At 47.6% G+C, this 21,548-nt stretch overlaps 1 protein-coding gene across 8 annotated transcripts in view; it reads right to left on the bottom strand.

Annotated features, from left to right (window-relative positions):
* Window positions 1–1,526: 1,526 nt before the first annotated feature.
* The window catches only part of NCAM1 (neural cell adhesion molecule 1), an 81,579-nt gene continuing 61,557 nt past the window's right edge, over window positions 1,527–21,548 (bottom strand). For 3 of the 8 annotated variants that reach the window (XM_026041008.1, XM_026041009.1, XM_026041012.1), the window contains 5 exons: window positions 16,778–16,902; window positions 15,245–15,425; window positions 6,024–6,231; window positions 5,606–5,722; window positions 1,527–2,306 (listed from right to left, as the gene is read on the bottom strand). In XM_026041008.1, the coding sequence (XP_025896793.1) occupies window positions 2,186–2,306; window positions 5,606–5,722; window positions 6,024–6,231; window positions 15,245–15,425; window positions 16,778–16,902 (752 nt within the window). In that variant the 3' untranslated portion in view covers window positions 1,527–2,185. Of the gene's footprint in view, window positions 2,307–3,583; window positions 4,364–5,605; window positions 5,723–6,023; window positions 6,232–8,889; window positions 12,228–15,244; window positions 15,426–16,777; window positions 16,903–21,548 lie in introns of those variants that run through there. The other 5 variants (XM_026041010.1, XM_026041013.1, XM_026041011.1 and 2 more) reach the window with 2 other exon arrangements.

Here is a 21,548-nt window from a genome sequence, read left to right as displayed (position 1 = left end):
ACCCACCTAAGAGTTGTTCTCTTCAGCTTCTTTCTGCCGGAATAAGTTTCTCAAATCTGAACTATCTGCTACACCTTCCACATCCAAACTATGTTGAAGCCTTTATTATTCATTTCAATACTATGACAAAAAACACAATTCACACTAAAATAGTCACGCACCCACAGTGCACAAGCTTGCAGATCTAAAGAATTAAAAAAAAAAAAAAGAAAAAAAAAAAAAAGAAAAAAGAGAGAGAGAGAGAGAGAGAGAAGAGAAAAAAAGAATCTGAAAGCAACCCACAAAAGAAGGAACATCTCTATACAACGGGCTGGTCTTCTCCCACTTATCTCTACTTTTCCTTTGCTCAAGCCTCCTTCCTCACCCCCAACTCTCAGTGCTACTCTGCGACTCCATATGGAAACGGTCTCCAATAAACACTCCCTGCATAATGCAAGTGTGCACCCCATGCCATCCTCATCCTCCTTTTCTGTCGAAGACATGATCCAAAGACCAAAGAAATCCACAAGTGCCCTCCCCCACATTCCCAAGCCCCCAGGCCCAAGGTTTGGATTCTGCAGAGCACACGTGGGTGACAGCACAGCCAACCGAGCGGCCTTTTCAGGACCGGGCTCGATGCACCGTGACTCTCGTGCTCATGAATTCCACCCACATGAAGGGAGAAGGCTCCCGGTTGTGGGGTATCACTCCTCAGAAGACGACAGTATTTTCCTGACATATATAAACTCTTTCCTTTTAAACCTGCTTTTTAGGCTCAGAAGAAATGGTATCTGCTGACCACCTAGGGGACAACTGAGTGCATCAAAGACCTGAGGCTCGAGCGGACGAGACCAGCCCTACCTGTACAATCTCCCTTTTGCTTGTCAAAGCTCTGGGAGAGTTCCATGAAGAAAAGGGTAGAATGTCTTAGAAAAGCAGAGGTGATATTTCTCTTATGCAGTCAGGCCCAAGTCCAGCAAGGGACTTCTTAAACTTTTGCTAACTTTAAGCAAGTAAGGACTCCCACCAGCAACTGTCCTGGTCGAGGTTAAGTGTGTTTACGTGGACGGCTGGATAAAGACCTTGATTGGTGATAAGTGGTTTGAATATCCACAAATTTAAAACAAAACAAAACAAAACAAAAAGGAGGGGGGAGGGAAAGGGAAAAACAAGAACAGCACATTACTTTTCTTCTTACTCCAGTAAGAAATAATAATAATAATAATAATAATAATAATTAAAAAAAGATGAAGGGGAAACAACTACTGTAAACATCCATATTTAAAAAAGTCTCCCTTTGCAAAGCAAGCATGCTTCTAACCTAATATCTATAGACTGTATTTACTTAAAAAAGGCAGCTATTTTACACATACATATAAACACAACAGAAGTTAAACAAACAAAAAAAAAACTCAATTGTAAACACTGGAAAGAACAAAATTGGCAAAAAAACCCTTAAAATTTAAAGAAATGTAGAGTCCGAATACTGCAAATTGAAATATATCCCCGAAGCTGCAATTTTGGCATTCTTCCTTTTTTGAGGGGGAAAAAAAAAAAAAAAGCCCAACCCACCAACCAAATAAACGTCTAACGTGGAGAACAGGATTCAGTCACAAAGAGCACAAGACACTTTGCATACTGAACAAATACAAGGTGAACAGAAATTATAAGTTATTTATGAAGCTTTACATATTTTAAACTTCACTGAAAAGTAGAAAAATAAATTGTGGACTTTGTTTATTAAGTACCAGCTGTACCAAGTAGTACAAGTGGTTATATCTACTATACTAACCAAGGAAAGAACAGGGTCTTTTTTTTCCTTTCTTTTTCTCTGAGACTAGCTGATTTTGAGCTTCCTAACCGTGCTGTAACTGCTCTTTGCAGTTTTCCTTTTTTTTAATGCATACAGGGTCAACTGATCCCTGACTCGGGTGTGTGTTTAACCCTGTTTTTAAAATGTGTTACTTCGTAAAAGCAAGTGCACAACAAATAGAACCTTTCTAGAAATTAAAAAAAAAAAAGAGAAAAAGAAAAAGAAAAAGAGATTCTCTCCCCCACCCCCCACTATGCATTTTCTGTTTTTTATTTTTTGTTCTGTTTTTTTAAAAAAAGGCAAAAGACACTAGAGGAATGAGATGTGTGGTGAGTTTTGTGTTTTAAATGCTCCGGTGAAGTTGTTCTGTCATTTGTTTTCATCTGTTGCTGATCATGCTTTGCTCTCGTTTTCATTTGTTTGTGTGGCTTCATTGGGAACCATCTTGACTTCTGCTGGAGGTGTCTTAGTTTCCGTCGCTTGCACTTCAGATTTGTCTTCTAGTGGGACTTTCCTGTAATCACCAAAATGGCACAGTTTAGAGACAAAAAAAAACGTGGTCTACTGGCGTATCTCTTTCTGAATGAGACAATTTGAAGAAAAGAGTACGCTCTGGAAGTGCTCACAGGTCTCTCCTTGATCGAGCAAAATGAGAAATGCAACAGAAGTACAATCAGCCTTCCCCTGCGCCTCCCACCCCTCCCCACCAACTTTCCGCAGCTCTAGGGAATGTTCTCTTGATTTTCCTTGTGCCCCGAGGGAACACAGCAAGAGGAGGAGGTCTCCGGCAGCGGCATCTCTGTCAAAACATGGTGTTCAAGCAGGAAACCCAAAGGGAGGGCCAGCTGAAGTTCTTGTACCATAAAGAGTGGTTAAAGCATTTTCTATCAGCATATTCCAAGCTCTTGCTTTCACGGCTATCATCGACTGCTGTCCCGAGGAGCACGGGGAGAGCGCTCTCATTCCACCCCTTCCTAATGGCTCGGGACCCTCCCTTCAGTCACCCGGGTGAGAAGTAAGTGCCGCTTTCATTCTCCGGTTACTTACGGCATCTCCTGCCAAACACCAGAATGCCACAGCGAGGGGAAAGGCCTCCTCTCCAGGTGGCATATGGCTCCAAAGGAGCTCTAGAGTCGTCCTGCCCCAGGGCACAGCGAAAGCAAGCAGCCGTGTAAGAAGGAGAGCCGGCACTGCCCGGAGACTGGTGGCCGCGACGCCACAACGCCGAGGACCGAGCCACCCTTGGTTCGCTGCGATACTGCCTGCTGCCCTTCTCTGCCAGGATCCCGCTGCCCTACCCGTTTGCACGTGAGGACAGCTCCAGGGAGGCGCTGTGCCTCGGCATTCGCACGAGGGCAGCTCCCGCTCTGCCTGCCAGCCAAGCACGCGCTGAATGCCCCCAGCTGCTACGTTAGGGAGCTGCATTTGGGTGATGGTGCTCAGCGGCCTGACGGGACTTGGTGCCTCTGAGAACCCCGCTGTCTTTGCACACTGCTTCCGGCCTCCTTCAGACAGCAGAGAAGCTAGTGTTGACGAGGCTGGAGAGAACGCTGAAGAATGACCCATGAATGATAAATGCCTGGAACCACCTTTTCGCTGCTGCCCTGAGGCAACCCATTCCTGCTTCCTCTGGGACTTCCCAAGCCAAGCCCTGCCTAGCAGGTGCAGAGAAGAGTTAGCGTGCTAAGGAAACAACGAGATCGGTTAAGAGAACACCCAACGAGAACACAGCACAAGCACTAGAGCACAAGAGACAGCACACAACCAAGAGAAGATTAAAGGCAGCCATACTCGGTCTTGGCAGGTGCAGCAGGAACAGAGCCGTCTGCAGTGGAAGCTGCAGGCTCGCGAGCTTGCCCGCCAGTCACGCTGGCAGGAGTGGTAGTGCCCAGAGCTGCAAAAACATCCTTTGCAAGATCAGTGTCTGGTGTCTTGAAGGTCCCTTCGTCCATTTTTAAGTCCTCATTCTGGGAGGGGCCTGCGCTGCCTGAAGCAGCCTCGCTCTTCACCTTGCCTGGGTTCTTGGCTGTCTCTGCCGGGCTCTTCACCGCACCGGGCTGCACCGCTTCCTTTTCGGGGCTCTTGCTGCTCGAGACCTCCTGCTTGGGCTCCGATGGGGCTGGCGGGCTAGCGAGGTTGGCGGGGCTCGAGGCTGCTGCCTTGCTACCGGGTGCCGCTTTGGAGGACTCGGCCACGCTAGCGACAGCGCTGGGGCTGAGCACTGCGCCTGGGTTGGCCAGGACACTCGAAGACAAATTATTGGCAGCTGCAGGAGAGCTCGGGGTCTCACTGAGATCAACAAGGGGGGCCACCTTGGGGGTGGAGGAGGGCGGTGGCGAAGAGACGGGGGCGGCCGCCCCTTTGGCTGGAGCGGGCTGGCTAGGCGACATGGAGGTGGAGTCGGGAGTGGCTGTGGCTGGCGGGGCAATACTGGAAGTCAGTGTAGTGGTCTCACTGGTGGGACTGTTCTGAGCAGTGGCAAAGGTTTCAGTGATAGTGTCAGAGTTAGTGGTGCCCGTGGTTACAGAAGGCAGCATGTCCTCAACAGCAGCCGCGGTATCGGCAGGGTGCCTGTGAAGAGGACGGGAGCAGAAGAGAGAGAGAGAGAGAGAGAGAGAGAGAGAGAGAGAGAGAGAAAGAGAGAGAGAGAGACATTGAAGCCCATAAATGACAGCAGGGGAAAGGGAAACAGAACACAGGTGTGAGAAGGCAGCTGGGTGGCACAGCAACAGCAGCAGCAGCAGCAGTAGCAGGGCGTGTGGTTACAGTGCACACAGAGAACGCGGAGGCAAAGGAGGAGAAGCCCTTCAGAAGTCAAATGCACAGTGAGCAACAGGTGCTCCCTAGGGAGACCAGAAAGCAACCCGGAAGAGCAGAAAGAGCAGAGGACACGTCCCTCAGGAATGGCTGGTTTGCGCGGATTTTGGCTAAAGTCCCGGCCAAACGTCACCCCAACTGGCAATCTTTAAAAGGACTCTTCTCTTTTAGTCCACCTTCCCTCCTCGGCCTCTTCCACCCAACCTCACAACGACGCGTTCTCCTCATTCCTCAGGCACGCAGACCCGTGCCAAGTCTCACCACAGGCCCCTGTGCAGGCGCCTGAAGCCAGTCCCCTGCCTTGCCCCTGCCTTCTGATGCAGGTCAGCTGGAGTCAACGTTGTGCCAGAGATGATACAAATGCACAGAAATGTCTCCACTTTTCGGTCAGCTGCTACCCCACTGCTTTTCAGCAACTCTTCCCCTTATCATCCCCCAAGGCATATGATGCTTAAACCTTGCCTATCCCAACCAGCACTGGTACACAGATGCAGGTCTGCACAAGTTCTCTGACAGAAAGCCCATGTGAAGGTCTCAATCCCGGCCCATCTCGAGGAATAGCGGGACTCGCCATGCCCCCCTCGGCACTCAGAGCACAGCTCCCCTGTTGCTATCAGGGCAGATGGGTGCTGTGACAACGGTGTGTTCTCACACGCGTCGGGCACGCTAGAGGAGAGCTCAGCCGGGACGCGCTTTCAGCTCGGGGCTGCTTTCGCTCTAGATCCCTTTCAGTGGCTGATCTACACTCTGGACACAACCGGCAGAGTTCCAAGCAGCAGCCCTTCGTTCTCCTTCCTGCTCTTCCAGTGCTGGAAAGGGAAGAGTCGCTAGATCTGGGGGAAGATGGGAGAGATGTCTTTGCTGCTGTGTCAGACATTGCGAGGGGAGATTGCCTCCTCTCTTCCTGCTCTGAGTCACGTACACGAGAGATCAGGGGTTAAGGCACCCGAGGACACCGAAGCGCCCCTGAACTAAGCTTGCCCGATATCAACATACTCTGGCTCCGTCAGCGGTGTGGTCTCATTGGGCTCTGTATGTTTTCCCCCGTCGTGGTTGGGGGTTCGCTCCTCTTCAGTCCGCACCTCCACAATAGGCTCCTTGGACTCATCTTTCCTGTAACAAAGGAATTGCAGGGAAATCGGTTCCTGTTCACACGAGAAATCCTCTAGCAGAGCCACGTCTCAAACAGACAGCACTTTGACAGAAGACTTGGGCAGGAACAGGTGGGCCTCAGCAGCAGCTTAGTTTTTGGTCACTCCCCCTTCCAATCGTTGCCTACAGCAAAAAGAACTGTCGTGTCCAACACTTGGATCGGCCATTTGCTGGCCTCTGTCAGCAACGGGGCAGGAGCAAAACAAAACACTGGGACCCAGCGATCGAGGACGGAGAGGAAAGAAGCAATGACAGTACTCACGAGAAGGCGGCTTTACCCTCCTCCATGTCTTTGCCCTTGGCTCCCGGGCCAGATTTCCCGCATAAGTTGACAGCAATGCACATCAGCAGGCCACACTTGTTCAGGAAATAACAGGTGACATCCACAGCCACCAGGAGCAGCACAAAGATGACAATGAGGATGCCTACGATGGCGGCAGTCCCAAGGCCTGATGTGGGGCTAGTGCTGGCTTTAGAGATCAAAAAAGAAGAAAATAAGGCATTATACTCAAAAACAAGGGTAGGTGGGGCTAGCTATGACTCCACACTGGCTATGCCGAGGTGGGTAAGCCTGCACATCTACAGGAATAGCCCCACTTCACTAAGAGCTTCATGTTGCCACCAGTACTTTATCCTAGAGACACTTGGTACAACTTGGTGCCGCGTCCCACATCTCTTTCGGGCTACGACCTAGAAACCCAACTACCTAACATGCTTCTGCTGTGGTACATACCCAACTGAAAAAGGGGGTTCCTGCTCCCTTCCACCACCCACTTCTTCCCCTCCCCAGGCAGAAGGGTGTCCAGAAAGACTCACAGCATCCTGGAAACAAAGCCTGGGCTCTGCAGTGGGGCTTGCCCTCTGCAGGGACGCAGAGGAAATGCTTGCGGGGCCACCCTGTTGCTTAGCCCCCAGTTCAGCTAGCCGGCTGCCTCAGCAGACTTGATTAAGAGTAGGGGTCTTGGAAGGACCTGCCAGTCTCTCAGGATGTTCTTGCTCCCAGGCAAGCACTCATGTGCACAATGCCTCCCAAGTCCGAGCACGTGAGGTCAGCTTCCACCAGCCCCAAAGAGGCCAAGGCACAACCCTCGGCAGAGACAGACGGGCATCTCCCCGCATTCAGCGATGTGAGCGAGGCACGCAGCCAAACTGCGCCTCGCAGGTCCCGGCCCCACAGGAGCAGCCAGACTTGCTAAAGGGTCCCTCCTCCCCAGGCCATGCTCAAAAGCCACGGAAACGGGAAGGTCTGCCAACTCCCACCAAGGAATAGCTCGAAACAAAGTGGTGCGAGACCTGTGCTGGAAAGGAGGGCTAGTAGTTCCTGAAGGAGAGAGAGCTGCACTAAACCCCGGATCCCATCAACCTCCTTCCCTCAAGGGAGGGACATGCATGGCTAAGCGCACAGAGCGCGGTGCGCAGTGCAGTGCATGCAGTGGCAGCAGGCACCGCTGCAGGACAGTCACAACCGTAAGATCTGTGTGAACGAAAATTTGAGTGTGTCCTCTAGGAAGCGGCCAGGCAATAAGCAACGAAAGCCACCAGAGAGGCAAGAGACTTCAGCTCACACACATCCTAGCATGCAGTTTAACGGAATTTCAAGCTGATATCTGAAACGCTGAACTTTGAAGATTCCAGAGTTTGAAGACAGGCATTTACCTATGCAATGCAAACCTCCACTTTTCTGGTGGTTAAGGCCCGTTTATCTGGCTGTCTAGAGTAAGCCCTCTAGAATCAGCGAGTGAAACACTAGTAGGACAAGATGATCTAGCAGCTGCAAAACCGCCCGTTTGACTGCTTAGTTACAACTTCCTCTGACACCTTCGTTCCATGTTACGCTAGTGAGACCTGACCAGCCCCTGCTGAGAAAAACTCTTAGGACCTCATGACTCATACGTGGTCTGCAACCTGTCAAGGCTCTCGTTTCCTCAGTGATATTGTCACAGGCACCTACAGGAGGAACAGTTATACTGAGACAAAAATCTGGAACCCCACACCAAATGTCACACTCAGCCAAACTTGAGTTTTACAGGCGCTGTTATCTGTCACAGACATCATGGGCAGCTTTGAAATAGCAACGCAGCGGAGTCTAGGTAGGTGTCTTTGATTCCGCCAGAAATCAGGTTTTGGACTCCACTCTTCTCCACAGCAGGGCAGCGGTGGCTCTTCCTTCGGCTTCTTGCTGTATGTTCTTACCTCATCCTTATTTCCTCCTCTGATAGGAGATGACAGCAGAAATGAACAGAGCTTTGTCTGGTTCAGCATCTGAGGAACAGAAGAAAGGAGGACGAAATCTCCTTCTTCCTTCTCACGTGGTTCTGGAACACAGGCAATTTCTCCACGTACTAGAAGACATCTTGGCAAAATGTTCTCTCTGGTGACGCCTACTCTGTTGTCTCTCCCAACCTTGCAAGTCCTTGCCAGCATTAGCTATAAGATCCCTAGGTCGGGAAGGATCGGTGGCACAAACCACATCAGGAACCTTATGCCTTGCCTGCCTCTCCTCTCTGGCTCGCTACACATGACCCCGCAAGAACCGCAAAGCCAAGTCAGGCTCACGGCAGCCTCTGCAGGCATGGCACAGCCGAAGGCTCTTGATCCTCAGCAGGCAGAGCAGCAAGGGCTGTCCTCACGTGGTTTAGTGTTTACACATGGCACTGGACTTGCTCTACCTGCCTTAGATGAGTAGCAGCTGCTATTGGCTCCGCTCCTGGAGACCAAATTGTTCAGGCAGGCCCAGGGGAGCCTGGGCCAGCCTGCTGCCATCTCGCTTCTGGCAACACCAAACAACGTGGACATACGGAGAGGAGGCCTCGGAAAAGGAAGGACGCCTCTCTCTTGGACGTCAGTACAATTAAAGCAGGAACACTGGGGAATATGACAATATTGACTGTGCAAGAGAAATGCTGAACGGTATGTTGAAATGAGGAAGGGCATACCGCAAATCTCGATTAAAGAACAGGGAAAAACAAAACAAAACAAACACCAAGACGCAGGAACCTCGATCTATTTAACAAAACAAAAGAAACATGCAGAGACGAAGCAGGTCGTCAGTCTGGCCCTATGAATACCGAAACGCAACAGAATTGTACATATTAGAAAAGGCACTTTATTTCAGTAAATATACAACAAGATTCAAAAGCTGGGTTCAGAAGCCGGAAACGAAAGCTAAATGAGTTTACGCTAGAAACGTCTAGAATTTTAACAGTGATAAAGTACTTAAACACCGACATAAGGTTCTGTTAAATGGAAAACATTGAATCAAGACGGCATTGGCCTTTATCCTAACAGCTTTGCGTTAGTTCAAACAGGAGTGGATGCTAACAAGTCTTTGAAGTTATGCAGAATGAACTAAATAAGCATAACTGCGCCCCTTCGAAAAGGGGCGAAATTCCAGACTGGGAGCAGAACGTCACTTTTTTCCCTCCATCAGATTTGGCTGAGCAGAGATCTGCTGTGCTTTCTAAACAGGAATGCTACGCAGATTACTTAACACTATTGCAGAAAAGGCTGCCTAGATATTATGTTAATACTTCACCATCCTATAGCTGAAATAATTTTGTATTTAATCGTGTTACTGTTTAACTAGGTTGGTGTGGCCTAGAACAACTGCATGAAACTATACTAGGACACAAGTAACCTGTCCGGTTATAGAGCATCAGACACTAACACTGTGTGTGTATATATGTGCATGTGTCTCACAGATAAGCGTTACTATATAAATGGATGGTAGATCTCTCTTTGCTGACCTGATCCAGAGTCTGTGCAACCTCAGGAGGCTATTTCGACTTCATGACTTCAGGTGATGACGACTTGTCCAAAAATGTGGAGTACACCCTACTACTCTTGGTAAAGGGTAACTGCGTGCATGCTGTAGACTCCCTGGCAATATGCTGTTTTGCTCTGGCTAGAACCAAGAGAAAAAGTACCTCTATATGCCTATAGGTCAACTAAGGGAACACAGAATGTTAAAAAAGCTTCGCGTCCTTAATTCCAAAGAATTGAATCATTTCTTTTATTAAATATAAGTGATTTTTCAATGCAACGTGAGCTTCCTGCAAGGCGGATCTTTCTAAACATCCTTATCTTAAAGGGCACAACACAATGACCAGGCTGTGCTTCCTACAATTCTGCAGACACCTGTCCTGGTGGGACCCTGTGAAGTCTCGGCTAGGGAATGCTTCGGCACAGGCAAACGCAAGAAAAAGGGAGGAACAGAAGCACATGAGGGTCTAGGCCTTCCATGAGGTTCCGCAATGTTTGGGAGAAGAGAGCAACACACAAAATAAACAGAAAGTAATTTGGTGCATTGGAAGAGAAAGAAAGTACAAAACGAGAAAAATCACTCGTGGGTGCTAACAGCAGGTTTAATTGGCCAAAGCTTGAAGTATCCTTCAAAGACGGGGAGTGCCTCTTTTTAGAAGTTTTCTTCTCTTCAGCATCTTGCAGAGAAAAGCAAGATGCAAGCAGCCTTCTATGCCACGTGGCAAACGCCTTTGAGAAGACTTTCACAACCTTTACGACTGAAGTTTTAAGGAGGTTATAAACTTTGAGAGCGTGAGCCTACAAACCAGAATGAAAGCTCCAAAACGAAAGAAACAGGAAGTGAGCTAAAAGCTGCTCGGAGAAGGCAGCTATGCTTGTTTGTGCTACTGTGACTTCTGCTGCAGCTATGCAGCCACTCTTGCCAAAGGGTGATGTCATGTGGAAAGCTCCTCCAGTGAAATGCTACACCTCTGCATCTGAAGGGGTACAATCCAGTCTCAAAGTCTTTTACAGCACTCTGAGCTTTTTGTCTAAAGAGACATCCCAAGCAGCACTGCCATTTTCCATGCAAGTCTGTGTTGCAATATATCACCTACAGCGTGAAAGACTGGGGGAAAAAAAAAAAAAAAACAAAAACACGGTTTGGGAGCAAGACAGGGTTTTTGAGGGGAAAGAATTCCACATGCTTATGTACGTGGCAACACTTCGCACAACCTTTTCATTTTTAATTTAGCCAGGAGAGAATGTCATAAATTATCATGGTCTCGCTGCACACAGAGACTTCTGTGCAAACCATAAAATGCGTAGTTAGACAAGATGGCAAGGGTTTTTTGGTGCTTGTTTTGTAGATTCTAATCTAACAAATTAGAATAGATTTTTTTTTTTTTTTTTTTTAAGAAAGATTAATCCCATCCAGGAGCACTGAAAATATTCAACACATTCTGTAAAGGTACTTTACAGCTGTGTCTAAAATACATTTACCATGTCATTCTCTGCAACGTCAGGCCCACTTAGAGAGAACAAGGGAGATCTTTGTACAAGCTCAAGGGAGTAACAGAGCTAAACTGATTTCCCGCAACAAAGACAATTTACAAAGGCATAATTCTTTTTTAAGCAAAGACAAGAAAGAGACAAAAAAAGCCAAGTGCAATTGGTTGAAGGAAACGCAATACACAAGACTTTATGACAAAACTGCATTATATTCGGTGAACTTACACCACGGATCAGCCCTATCTGGCAGTGTCACATGCACAGTTAAGCAGGAAGCTCCAGTAATAGTAATCATGGGGATGGTCACCTTCCTCGATCCCAGCTAATCTTTCTGTTCACAGGGCAAGAAAAGAAAGGGAGCTCTCTGGGAAGGCGACAACCCAGCAGTGCCAAACGAGACAGAATGGTAGACAAGCATCCCTTGCAAGTGCGCGTGCTCCGGGGCTGCACTGTGCTCAGAGTGCCCCACGGGCCACGGATACTTCGCTCCACATGAGGGGCCAAGGAAATTCCAAGGATTCTAGCACGTAAAAGGAAGAACGGAAACTCTTACGTGGGATTCCTACCACGATCTTTTTGGTCAGGAGACTCCATGAGGAAAACCTTCCGACGGCCCTTAAATCTGAACGCAAAAGCTGCCAAAGCTATTTGGGCAACCAATATGTTTCTCTCTGACAAGTTTTCTTTTTTCCCTTTAGTCGGTGGGTTGAAATCTGTGGATGAGGCTTTAGACATGTTTTTCACCATAAACAGTGAAGATCAGTGCTACATGTGTGCTGAAATCTGCAAACACCAGCATTTCTTAAGGGCTTACATACCGTAACTTCCTATGATGCAAAATAAAGCAAACAAACAAACAAAATCGCTTTACATCCATTAAAAAGGGCAAAATCACTTTAGGTAAGGACGACAACCGCAACAAAACTGAAGAGAAAACTCTTGGCTTAAATCTTTTCTACCCTTTGTTACAAAATATTGACGCTTTCAGATAAAAGAATGTCTTGGTTTTATGCTTTGCCTTTTTTTTCCTTTTTTCTCTGAACTGCCACAATCCTGCAAAGCCAATTTGCTCCCTCGCCTCGATAGGAGACAGGCCTTTTAAAGCAAATATTGCTGTATTTTGTTTCAAGTGTCTAACAGAGCAAAAGGAGAGTCATTGCAGTAAGAAGCAATGAAACAAAGGAGGACGACGTTGATGGACTTCCCAAGGTCGCTGCAGGTGCCAGACAATGGTTCCCAGGAGGGGAAAACATGGTTGTTTAAAAACAAATTTGGTGCATATGGCAAGCGTGGATGTTTCCCGTGAGGTCCCAGGTGACATGTATGAAGACAGACACAGGAAAAGAACAAGGGGGAGAGGAAAGGGGTAGGGAAGAAAGGACGAGGAAGAAGAAAGAAAAGAGAGAAAAATAGATAAAAAAAATTAGGTCATAAATATAGAAAACATAAGAATCAAAGGTTTACTTAGTTTAGTAAATTAAAGTGGCTAAAGGTTAGAGAAGAGCATTAGCACATCCACATCGACAAAAGGGTTGGTTCAGAAGCTCAGCAATGCCAAAAGCTGCAGAGCAGGTTCCAAGTCAGGGTTTATGGGGTTGGCAAGCAGATGAGATTAAAATGAATGACAGAATATGAGGCTCCGTGAGAAATGCAAGAAAATCATTATTTGGTATTTGAAAGGACAACACCACAGCCATTTAAAAAAAAAAAAAAAGCCTTTAAGCCTTTCCAAAGCAGACATTGCACCTAACAAGTTCTTCCCCAAAGCCTGTACCAAGGACTTGGATTGCAGATCCTGGTGAGCAGTATAGCCCTGCAAAAGGAAGACAGACTCAAGAACACAGGGCTCACTTTTCCAATAAGTCTCTCAGCTCCCTGAACCCTACTCTAAGGCAATAGTTTCTACAATACCCTTATGCCTCCAAGCACTTAAAGGACACTGTGAAAACTGTGCAGGCGTCAGGACAGAGACATCGGTTCTGATCTCTCCCCTTCTGTAGCTCCTTTCAACATCGAAATCCCAAAGCGAAACTCTGTGAAAACGGCACGAGATGGTAAAGCAAACGAATACAGCAAGTTCCCTTCTTGCTGCAAATTGACATAGCTGCCTTCATTTCAAGGGAGGCCTGTGATTTACACGTCAGAAACATCTAGCTGCCTCAGGGGCGATTTTCCCTAGCATGATTCGTTTGGGGATTGACTCGAGGAACCAAAGCGTCTGAGAATACCTCCGAAAACCTAGCAAAACCCGGCCGGCTCCAAAATGGGAAAGCCAGAGAAGGGGAGTCACACGTCTAGCAGAGCTAGCATGGAATTCAGTGCACGGTGCTCAACTTCCCTGGGAAGCAAGGCACGTGCCTTCAGAGAATCGAACTGCATCAGTGCGCTGCGTCAGTCCTGCGGGAAACCTGCACTCTGAAAAGGGGCTGCTTGTTCAAGTGCTCCCCCGGGGGCCTTTACTACTGCAGATTTTAAAACGGCGGCCTCAAATTCTGATTCCTACTGTGATTCACATCAGATTAAGTGTGGAATAATTACCGGGAGACCTAAGAAATTACAGCAGCGGGACGCATCTGGGCATTTTTCATCCTTCCACCCGTTTGGAGCGCGAGCTCGCTGCTTCTCCCATTGCTAGGGGCTCCTGCACAAACACTGTGCATTTCAGAGAAGAGACAGCTCTCTCCGATCACTACTACACCTGTACAAAACATCCAGCTGTCCCAGGTACATCGCGACACCCCAGTGGAGCATCTAAGACAGGCTAAGAGAGAGCATCTGCACAGGACATTAGTACTGGCTCTCCACACTCCCACGGTGACCAGCCCTTGGCCTTTTTCCCCAGGCTGCTACACCACGGTGCTAAGGAGCAGCTCGGCCCTGCTCCCAGCCTTCTGCCTGCTTGACTACTCAGCCCGGGGAAACCCTCAAGGAGCACTGTTCCCAGCTACCCTTACCTTCCCACCACCAACACATCAGTTACAGTTGTCCTTCAAAGAGGTGACAGTAGTAAGTATTAGAGCTGGTGAAAATGCACGTCAGAATGTAAGTTGTTTAATGTGTTACTGAAGGTCCTTTCATCCAGGACGAGAGCCTTGTTACAAAACACATCTCCAAATCTCTCGTGCCCCACGTCCCCCCCCGTCCCTGCCAGACATATTTTCACGTCCAAGTACCTAGGTCACTCTATGGACGCTTTGTTATGTGATTGAATCGAGTAGAATTTCAACATGCATCCAGCAAAAGCCCTCAGCTTCAACCTTCAGAGAGGGAAGAAGGAGGGAATGCAGAGGCCAAGGGAAGCAGACCAAGGATTGATGTTTCAGCGCAAGGGAAAGACTGCGAAAACATTTTAGCTGTTTTGAGGAAAAACGCAGGACTTGCCGTTAAGCATCTGGAGGACAGCGTGAAATCAAATCTCTCCCTTTGACACGGACTGTCAACACCAATCTTGGTATGTGTATGCCTAAGTCTGGCTCTGCGGGGAGGGACTGGCTTTGCTGACTGACCAACTCAGCAGCTTTCAAATTGGGTTTTTCTCACCGCTATACTTGTGCCTTGCTTTTTAAGGAGAGCCCCTTAATAGGTGAAGTCTGTCTGAAATAGCTTCCAGCAAGACACTGATGCTGTCTGGTTCTTTCTCCCTACTGGGCCATGCAATGTTTAAGCGAGGCTCTTTTCAGAATTGCTTTCATCCGATGCCCATTTCATTCCATAAAAATCCTCCATGAAGATCTTAAATTCCTCCCTTCCCGAGCTCTGCCTGCAAGGACTGAACTGGCTGGACAAAGGGGCAGTAAGCAAGCTCAAAGCAGATTTGGAAGGGAAACCTGCATTGCGAAAAGCATCGCCTCAGAGATCTGAACGCTCTCTCTTCGCTTTGCTTTGAACCAGAAAGCCCTCTTCCCGTTTTCAAAAAGTGCTTTCTGCCTGCTGCTTTTCGCATTGGGCAATCCTGCCACTGTGATACAAAGAGCCAGCGTTCCTTGTAAACAGTGAGGCAAGATTTGGCACGTACCATTCTCATCAGCGTCCTTGTAATGCTGTACATACTGTAACACGGACTGTAGTACAGGTATGTACACGGCAGAACTAAGCTCTGGATGGGTAACCAATTATGATAATGGCTTTAAGCAAGCAAGTTGTCTGGGTTTACTCAGGCACATTGAGGGCTGCAGCACTGTTGCATTAATTGGAAGCAGAACACAATGGTAAAGCTAGTGGCCATCATACCTGGAATGACAGTAGGCTGAGCAGACGTTCGGAAAGCATAGTGCGCGGGCTTGGACTTCCCTTGCTGGTTTTCGGCTATCACGTAGACCTCGTACTCTGCGTTCCAGTCCAGGGACTTGAGCATGACGTGGTCGCTGCCCGAGGGAAGTCTGATCTCCGGTTTCCACTCCGAAGAGTGCTTCTGTGGAACACATGGCACCAAGTCAGTCCGCTCGGAGATGAGGGTGACGGCGAGCTAACCTCTGAAGGTCCTGCCCTTAACTCTTCCAGGCTCCCAGACCTCTAGATGGGACTAGAACGCACTAGCAGGCTCCTCCGTCTCCACTAGGATTTGCAGTTGGGTCACACTCGATTGCCCTTTAGAAAGTCTGAAGAACCTCCCCTGGGGAGCTCTGAGCAAGCCACCAGAGAAGCCCAAAAGGAGGGTAAGCAACAATTATCTCTTTTATCAAAAATCTTGTCATTTCCTGACCATAGGGTAAAGCTTGCTCTGTGACCTTCAGGGTTTTTTTTTTTTTTTTCCAGTATAGAAAGAAACAATTATCTAATAGCCACTAGAGAAGTACTTCATGAGCTACCAGGCACAAAAGCGTGCCTGCTCTCTTAATAGCCGGGAAGCATCCATGTTTTAGTAAAAAACAGTGGTGTAGCTGGGCTGCCCCAGGTGTATTAATGCTGAGACAAAACGAACAGACAATAGAACAAAGCTTCAGTCATTTCTTGCAATTCTTCCCATTGCTCTAAGGGTCTCTGGATTTTCAGGGACCTTCTGCGAAGAGTGCATTACTCAAGGACGTGTTAAATAAACACCCGGTGCGAGAGACTGCTTAAGTTATTTGCTGGGGTAGGAACAAAAGCCAATGCCAACTAACACAAAACAAGGGGTGTTTAGCTCACGGCAATGAGCTCTTGTTTACTTAGGCCAGAATGACTTGCTTCAAATAGAATCTGCCATACGGCCATAGATATGGACCCTTTTACCTTACCTGCGTCTCTGCAAAATACCTTTGCTCTCTTACTCAGTCTTTCATTCTCTTATTGGATCTCTTATTCTATCATCTGCAGAATGATGCAGTTACTGAAACATCCACTATGCAATAAAATACGACAACTGGAACGCCACGTTGCCGTTAGACGTGTGTCTCCAGTCCAACAACGCTCGCTACTGGGAGGCTCTGATCCCAGGCAATTCTAATTGTTGCTGGTATTCTTGTTTCTGCAGTACACGATGTGCAGGCAACTGCAACAGGCACACATCTCCTCTGCTGGAGATGCTTACCACAGCGGACCAGTCTTTCATAACCAAAGCCAAGGAAAAGGCAAACGAGGCAAAAGATTTGGGATGTCGCTCCTTTTCATGTTACGCCTCTTCTCCTGGCCATGACCATCCCATCTGCTTGGCATACTTTCTGGAACTGACCTACCTGCACTTTCTTTGCTTTAGGGTTGTCTGCTGTGGCAGTGGCCTGTACAATGAAGCCTGAGTATGGAAGAGGCTAAATACAATCGGGCTTGAGTGTCAGGCATACTTACAGCTTTGTATTTGATCAGGTAATGTCTAATTGGGGAGCCACCATCATCCTGCTTGATAACATTCACTTTAATGGAGTTTCCATCTTCGCCCATCTGACCTTCCAGTTTGGGTGCACTGGGTTCCCCTGAAATAATGGTGGATTTATGGTTAATCGTTCAACAACTTCATTAGGAGGACAGAGGCAGTAATCAAAATGGGCAAAAATGGTTCATTAGACTGTGCCACCAGCATGTCAGCTCCACTCCGACTCAGTACATTATGCGTGTCTAGTGACGAAAGTATTTGTGGGGGTTAATATATATAAATTAGAAATAAAGACACAGACATCTTGTCCATGTATTTTAAAAGTTTCCTTGCAGACATACTGCAGCATGTTGTATTACTGAAGACATATGCTTTCTACCCCTGGGATCAGTTGGTTCCAAAGTGCTTTGAAACCTGTGAACTCACTGTGAAAGAAATCCAAATGGTAAAAGAACAACTCTGTGCCCAAAAGGACAGACAGTTCAGGTTCCGCTAACCTTCACGCTGAGTTGGGGTGCTTGCTTTGTTCCATTTTACGGAAGGGCAAGAAGGAACCATTTATCAGTAACGATTGGTGTTAAGGAACAATCGCAACAAACCACCAAAACCACCCTGAAGATACTTCCTGTGAGGACGTTTCTGTCTCATCTCCCTAGCACAGGTTGAGAAAGCCAGCAGACAACGGCACTACACTGTCGCTTGCCGGAGGCCTAATGAACGAGCACTAGAGAGAAAATTACCATCACGCATCGCAAAACGAGAAGGCAGCTATTTCTCGCTAGCCTAACAGACCCGTGCGATGCAACTTGAAACCCTGGCGGCAGCGGGAGCACATGCCAGACAGCTCGGAACAGCCTCCCCACTGAGGAGCGTTGACCACAGCTCATACTGCTGCTCCTTGCAGCTGCCGAGAGAAAGAAGCAAGGAGCTGTCCTTCTCCTGCTCCCCCTGGGAACTCACTTCTGTGAGCCAAAAGGACACAGCGCACACACACTCCAAAGGGAACAAGAATATGTTCATGAGCAGGGCTCACGAAGAAGGCCCACGGAGCGACGAGGGGACAAAACAGGACTGGGACAAAAAGACAGAACAAAACTCTGCAGTGCAAACTTGCCACCACTGGTGGTTTTACACGGAGCGCTGGGTCTGTGAAATCAGAAATCTCAAGCCGTAGCATTTTTCTCGACATAAGATGGGCAAAAAACCACATGTTTAACTCCCTCTCCTTTGTTCTACTACGCCCTGCTTTCTGAATCCGCACTCCTAAGAAAGCATAGGCAGTGACTTCTCCTTCATGCTAAATACTGCATCTCCAGTGTAGGATTCTTTCTGGGAAAGTCTGTGTCTTATGAGCAGTGCTCAAATGGGGGATCCCAAAATGCCAGCAAAAATTACACCTAAATAAATAAAGGTGGTCCCGCCGGACCCTATAGCTCATTCCATTTTCACTCCATGCTAAATGCCAGCCTTTTCTTCAGCATCGTTCATGTTTTGCTATCCTTTCTGAAGATGCACCACTAAAGAAAAAAGCTAGGGCTGTCTCACTTCGGCCTGGAAGTTGGGACCCAGAATAAGCAAACCACCCACCAATGCCATTTGCCCTCGCAAACTGAGCCGTTTACTTGGAAGCTACTCCGCAGCTGTTAAATAGAAACACTGCTACACGACTATCTACATCTTCGGCCATCTGAGCAGCTCCAATGCCTTGTAGCTCCAATGCAGGACTAACTGCCAGAGCAAAGTCATTTTTCAGGAAACCAAATGTCATTTTGAAGATTTAACGTGCCCATGTTGTGCTCTGCTGGGCACCCCGAATTCCAATACGCTTCCCAAATCCGGGGGCTCCAAACTGTTGCACGGGTCTGGTGGTGCTCTCCCACTCTAGTTCAGAGCAATTTGCAGCTCTGCTAAAGCACCTGTCTTCGCTTGCAGTGCTCCTTCTGATGTGGACAGTGGCTGTTCTTCTATGTGTCAGCATAATCCAGAAGTCTGCCAAAGGCAGTTGAATGATGATCCAACTCTGAACGTACCCACGCAAGAACAACACCAAGGCGCTGAAATGCTAACATTTAGAACTGAAAAGCCTGACCATATCAAATGGAACACTCGACCAGTACCCTGAAATGCCAGCTATCTGTGACTTAAAAGCTCAGGCTGCTGCCTGGAGTAGAGCACTGTAATACTTGGTGCGGTTGTGTTTCTCTGAAAGCGTAGGGAAACACTGAGCCTACAGTTACACTAAGACAAACCGTATATTCTAGCAGCTACCTTTATCCATGGGCAGTTAGGAGCTCCTTTCAATCCCAAAAGGGTTCTCAATCCTAAACCCATCCTGTCATTCAGCTGCTAATGGAAAGCATATGCAGTTTTGCTACGATGGAAAATGTTCATCTTTCCATATCTTTCAATGGTCATCTTCAGAAGCAGTTTCAACCCAAAGTTCTTCTGCCCCCTCTCCCACGCCCCTAGATAAAAAGAAATCAAGTAGGTTTTCTTGTTTTGTTTTGTTTTTTGGTGAAACAGCAATGAATAAGGCACGAGGGTCTAGCCTGATTTCCTTGCAGGTTGGCACACGCTCTGGCTAACGTACCAGGTGCTCCAAGAAGGTAATTACAATCCCATGCATATACGAAGTTCTTTGGCTTGACACACACATGTCTGTCATTTCACAGTGCACTCTGTTTTCCTGAAGATACAGAGACTGAACGCCCCTTTCTTGGAATCTGAATTTTCCTTTCCAATCCCTTGCGTCTGCCTACATCCTCATCTGAAGACTCCCAAGACAGCAGGAGCGGACACTCACGAGCTTCTTTCTACCCTGCAAAAGCTTCCCGAGGGACAGAACCATGAAAAAACAAATGTAACAACGTTGTTACCTTGTAAGGTGACCCCGGAGCTGCTCCTGCGCGGATCTCCAGTGTGCTCTGAAACTGCGAGCACGCAGGAGATGGCTTTTGTGTTTGTGTTACTAGAGCTACTCTGCACTCCACCGGAGTGGGGCCGATTCAGAGAACACAGGGCCACGTGTCATGTCCCAGGAAAGGACAGAGAATGTCATGAGTCACCAAAGACTGATGACCAATGAATTTGATGAAGAGATATTTTGTCTACCACAAGCTTATCAAGGCCATATGCTTGCAAATCTCTTTCCAGGATCAATTGCTCCAGGAATTCTGAATGCCAAGAAGGTAAACACCGTCACGGACTAAGAATTAAATGTTAACTACCACTAAAAATTCAAGCTGGAGAAGCTATTATTGAAATAATTACATCAGGACTATTAGCCAATAATTAAACAAACGCAGAGCGAATGTCTGGTTGTGTCTCTCTCCACTGAAGACCCCAGCTCTCAGTAATACCTGAGAGTGTTCCTGCCTTGCGGCTTTTGCTGTGCACTGAGCCACCCTAGGTGGCCGAAATACTCCAGAGCAGCAATGCTCAATTCCGACCTCGTGTAGCTGTGCATCCGGCAGACTTTGGTAATACTTCCAAGGTAGAAGACCAGTATCTTCTTCATACTCTTTCCCATACTCAACTCCACAGAGAGACAATTACTAATAGATAAAGAGATCCTGTAGCGGTAGGGAGAGACTAATCATAGAGTTTGCCCTCTTAACTGACACAGGCCAGAACATTTTTTTTTCCCCAAATTCAGCATCAAGGCTAGTACTTAATGTGCCTCTCCTTGCAGAAAGAGTCCCCCAAAGAGAAAACACAGACCACTCCTGTAAAACAGCGAGTGTGGCAGTGCAGGCCCACGTACATGTTGCTTTGCAGCTTTCTCTCAAGAATACAAAGCATTTCCCTAAAACGGGCACATGTAATCCGGATATAGGGCTGTAAAATAAAAATGGGTTAGTATGTAATTTTAATAAAAGGAGGAAGAAGTTTAGCGGGAGAAGTTTAGTCCAGCAGAAGCAGCATTCCTATCATGAGTCAACGGTCAGTAGCTAGAGGAAAAAGGTCGTCAGGTTAGAGAAGAAATTCATGCTCACAGAACATGCATCCTCCCTACAGGAAGGGAGCTGGAAAGGCCAAAGTGCATTACAAAGGAGGCTTACATGCCTGGGGGTCTCCCATTTACACTGAGCCGCTAGACACATTGCAGAAATCTGCATGTTGCAACCACACAGCTTGGGATCCTTAAAGAATCCTCCTTGTGATGATGCTCATCGAGTTACTGCGAGCACAGAACTCCAAGACAGTCAGACGTGCCCTGGAAAACTGTTTTACAAACACTGACCTGCTCAGAATTCGTTCCGCTGCAGGAGGAGGAATGCAGGATCTTTTGCTTCCATCATACGGTGCTGAAGTCGAGCAAACACGTGTTACCCAGGACACCCATCGAATGGTGCTCTGACTACGCACTGTCCCATGAGGAGAGCACGACCCTTATTCAGGCCAGCAACAAGAGTAGTGTAATGGCAGGTGGAACTTGCCGGAGGGTGGGAGGAATCAAGCAAGTTAAAATGCCACCCACACACTTTACTTGGCTGGAGAGATGGGAAGGTTTCCACGCGGAGAGAGAAAGTTTGCAGGCTTGCGCTATTTTGCGGCCTTTGCTAGAGCTAGGCCACTTTCCCTCGATTTGAGTTTCCCCCATGGGCCTTTCTTGCACCAAAGACAGTGAAAATAAATCAAATGCGTGCTTTATCTCCAAGAAGGTTTTATCGATATGCATGGTGCGATACCATTTTTCCCAACTTCAACTACTTTTGACCAATCTTTCCCTCTAGAGCCCAACTG

This window comes from Nothoprocta perdicaria, unplaced genomic scaffold (assembly GCF_003342845.1).
Source record: "Nothoprocta perdicaria isolate Ctin4 unplaced genomic scaffold, notPer1 scaffold_275, whole genome shotgun sequence".
Lineage (NCBI taxonomy): Eukaryota > Metazoa > Chordata > Aves > Tinamiformes > Tinamidae > Nothoprocta > Nothoprocta perdicaria.
Note: the sequence above shows the minus strand (reverse complement) of the source record. Positions and strands in the feature narration are given on the sequence as shown.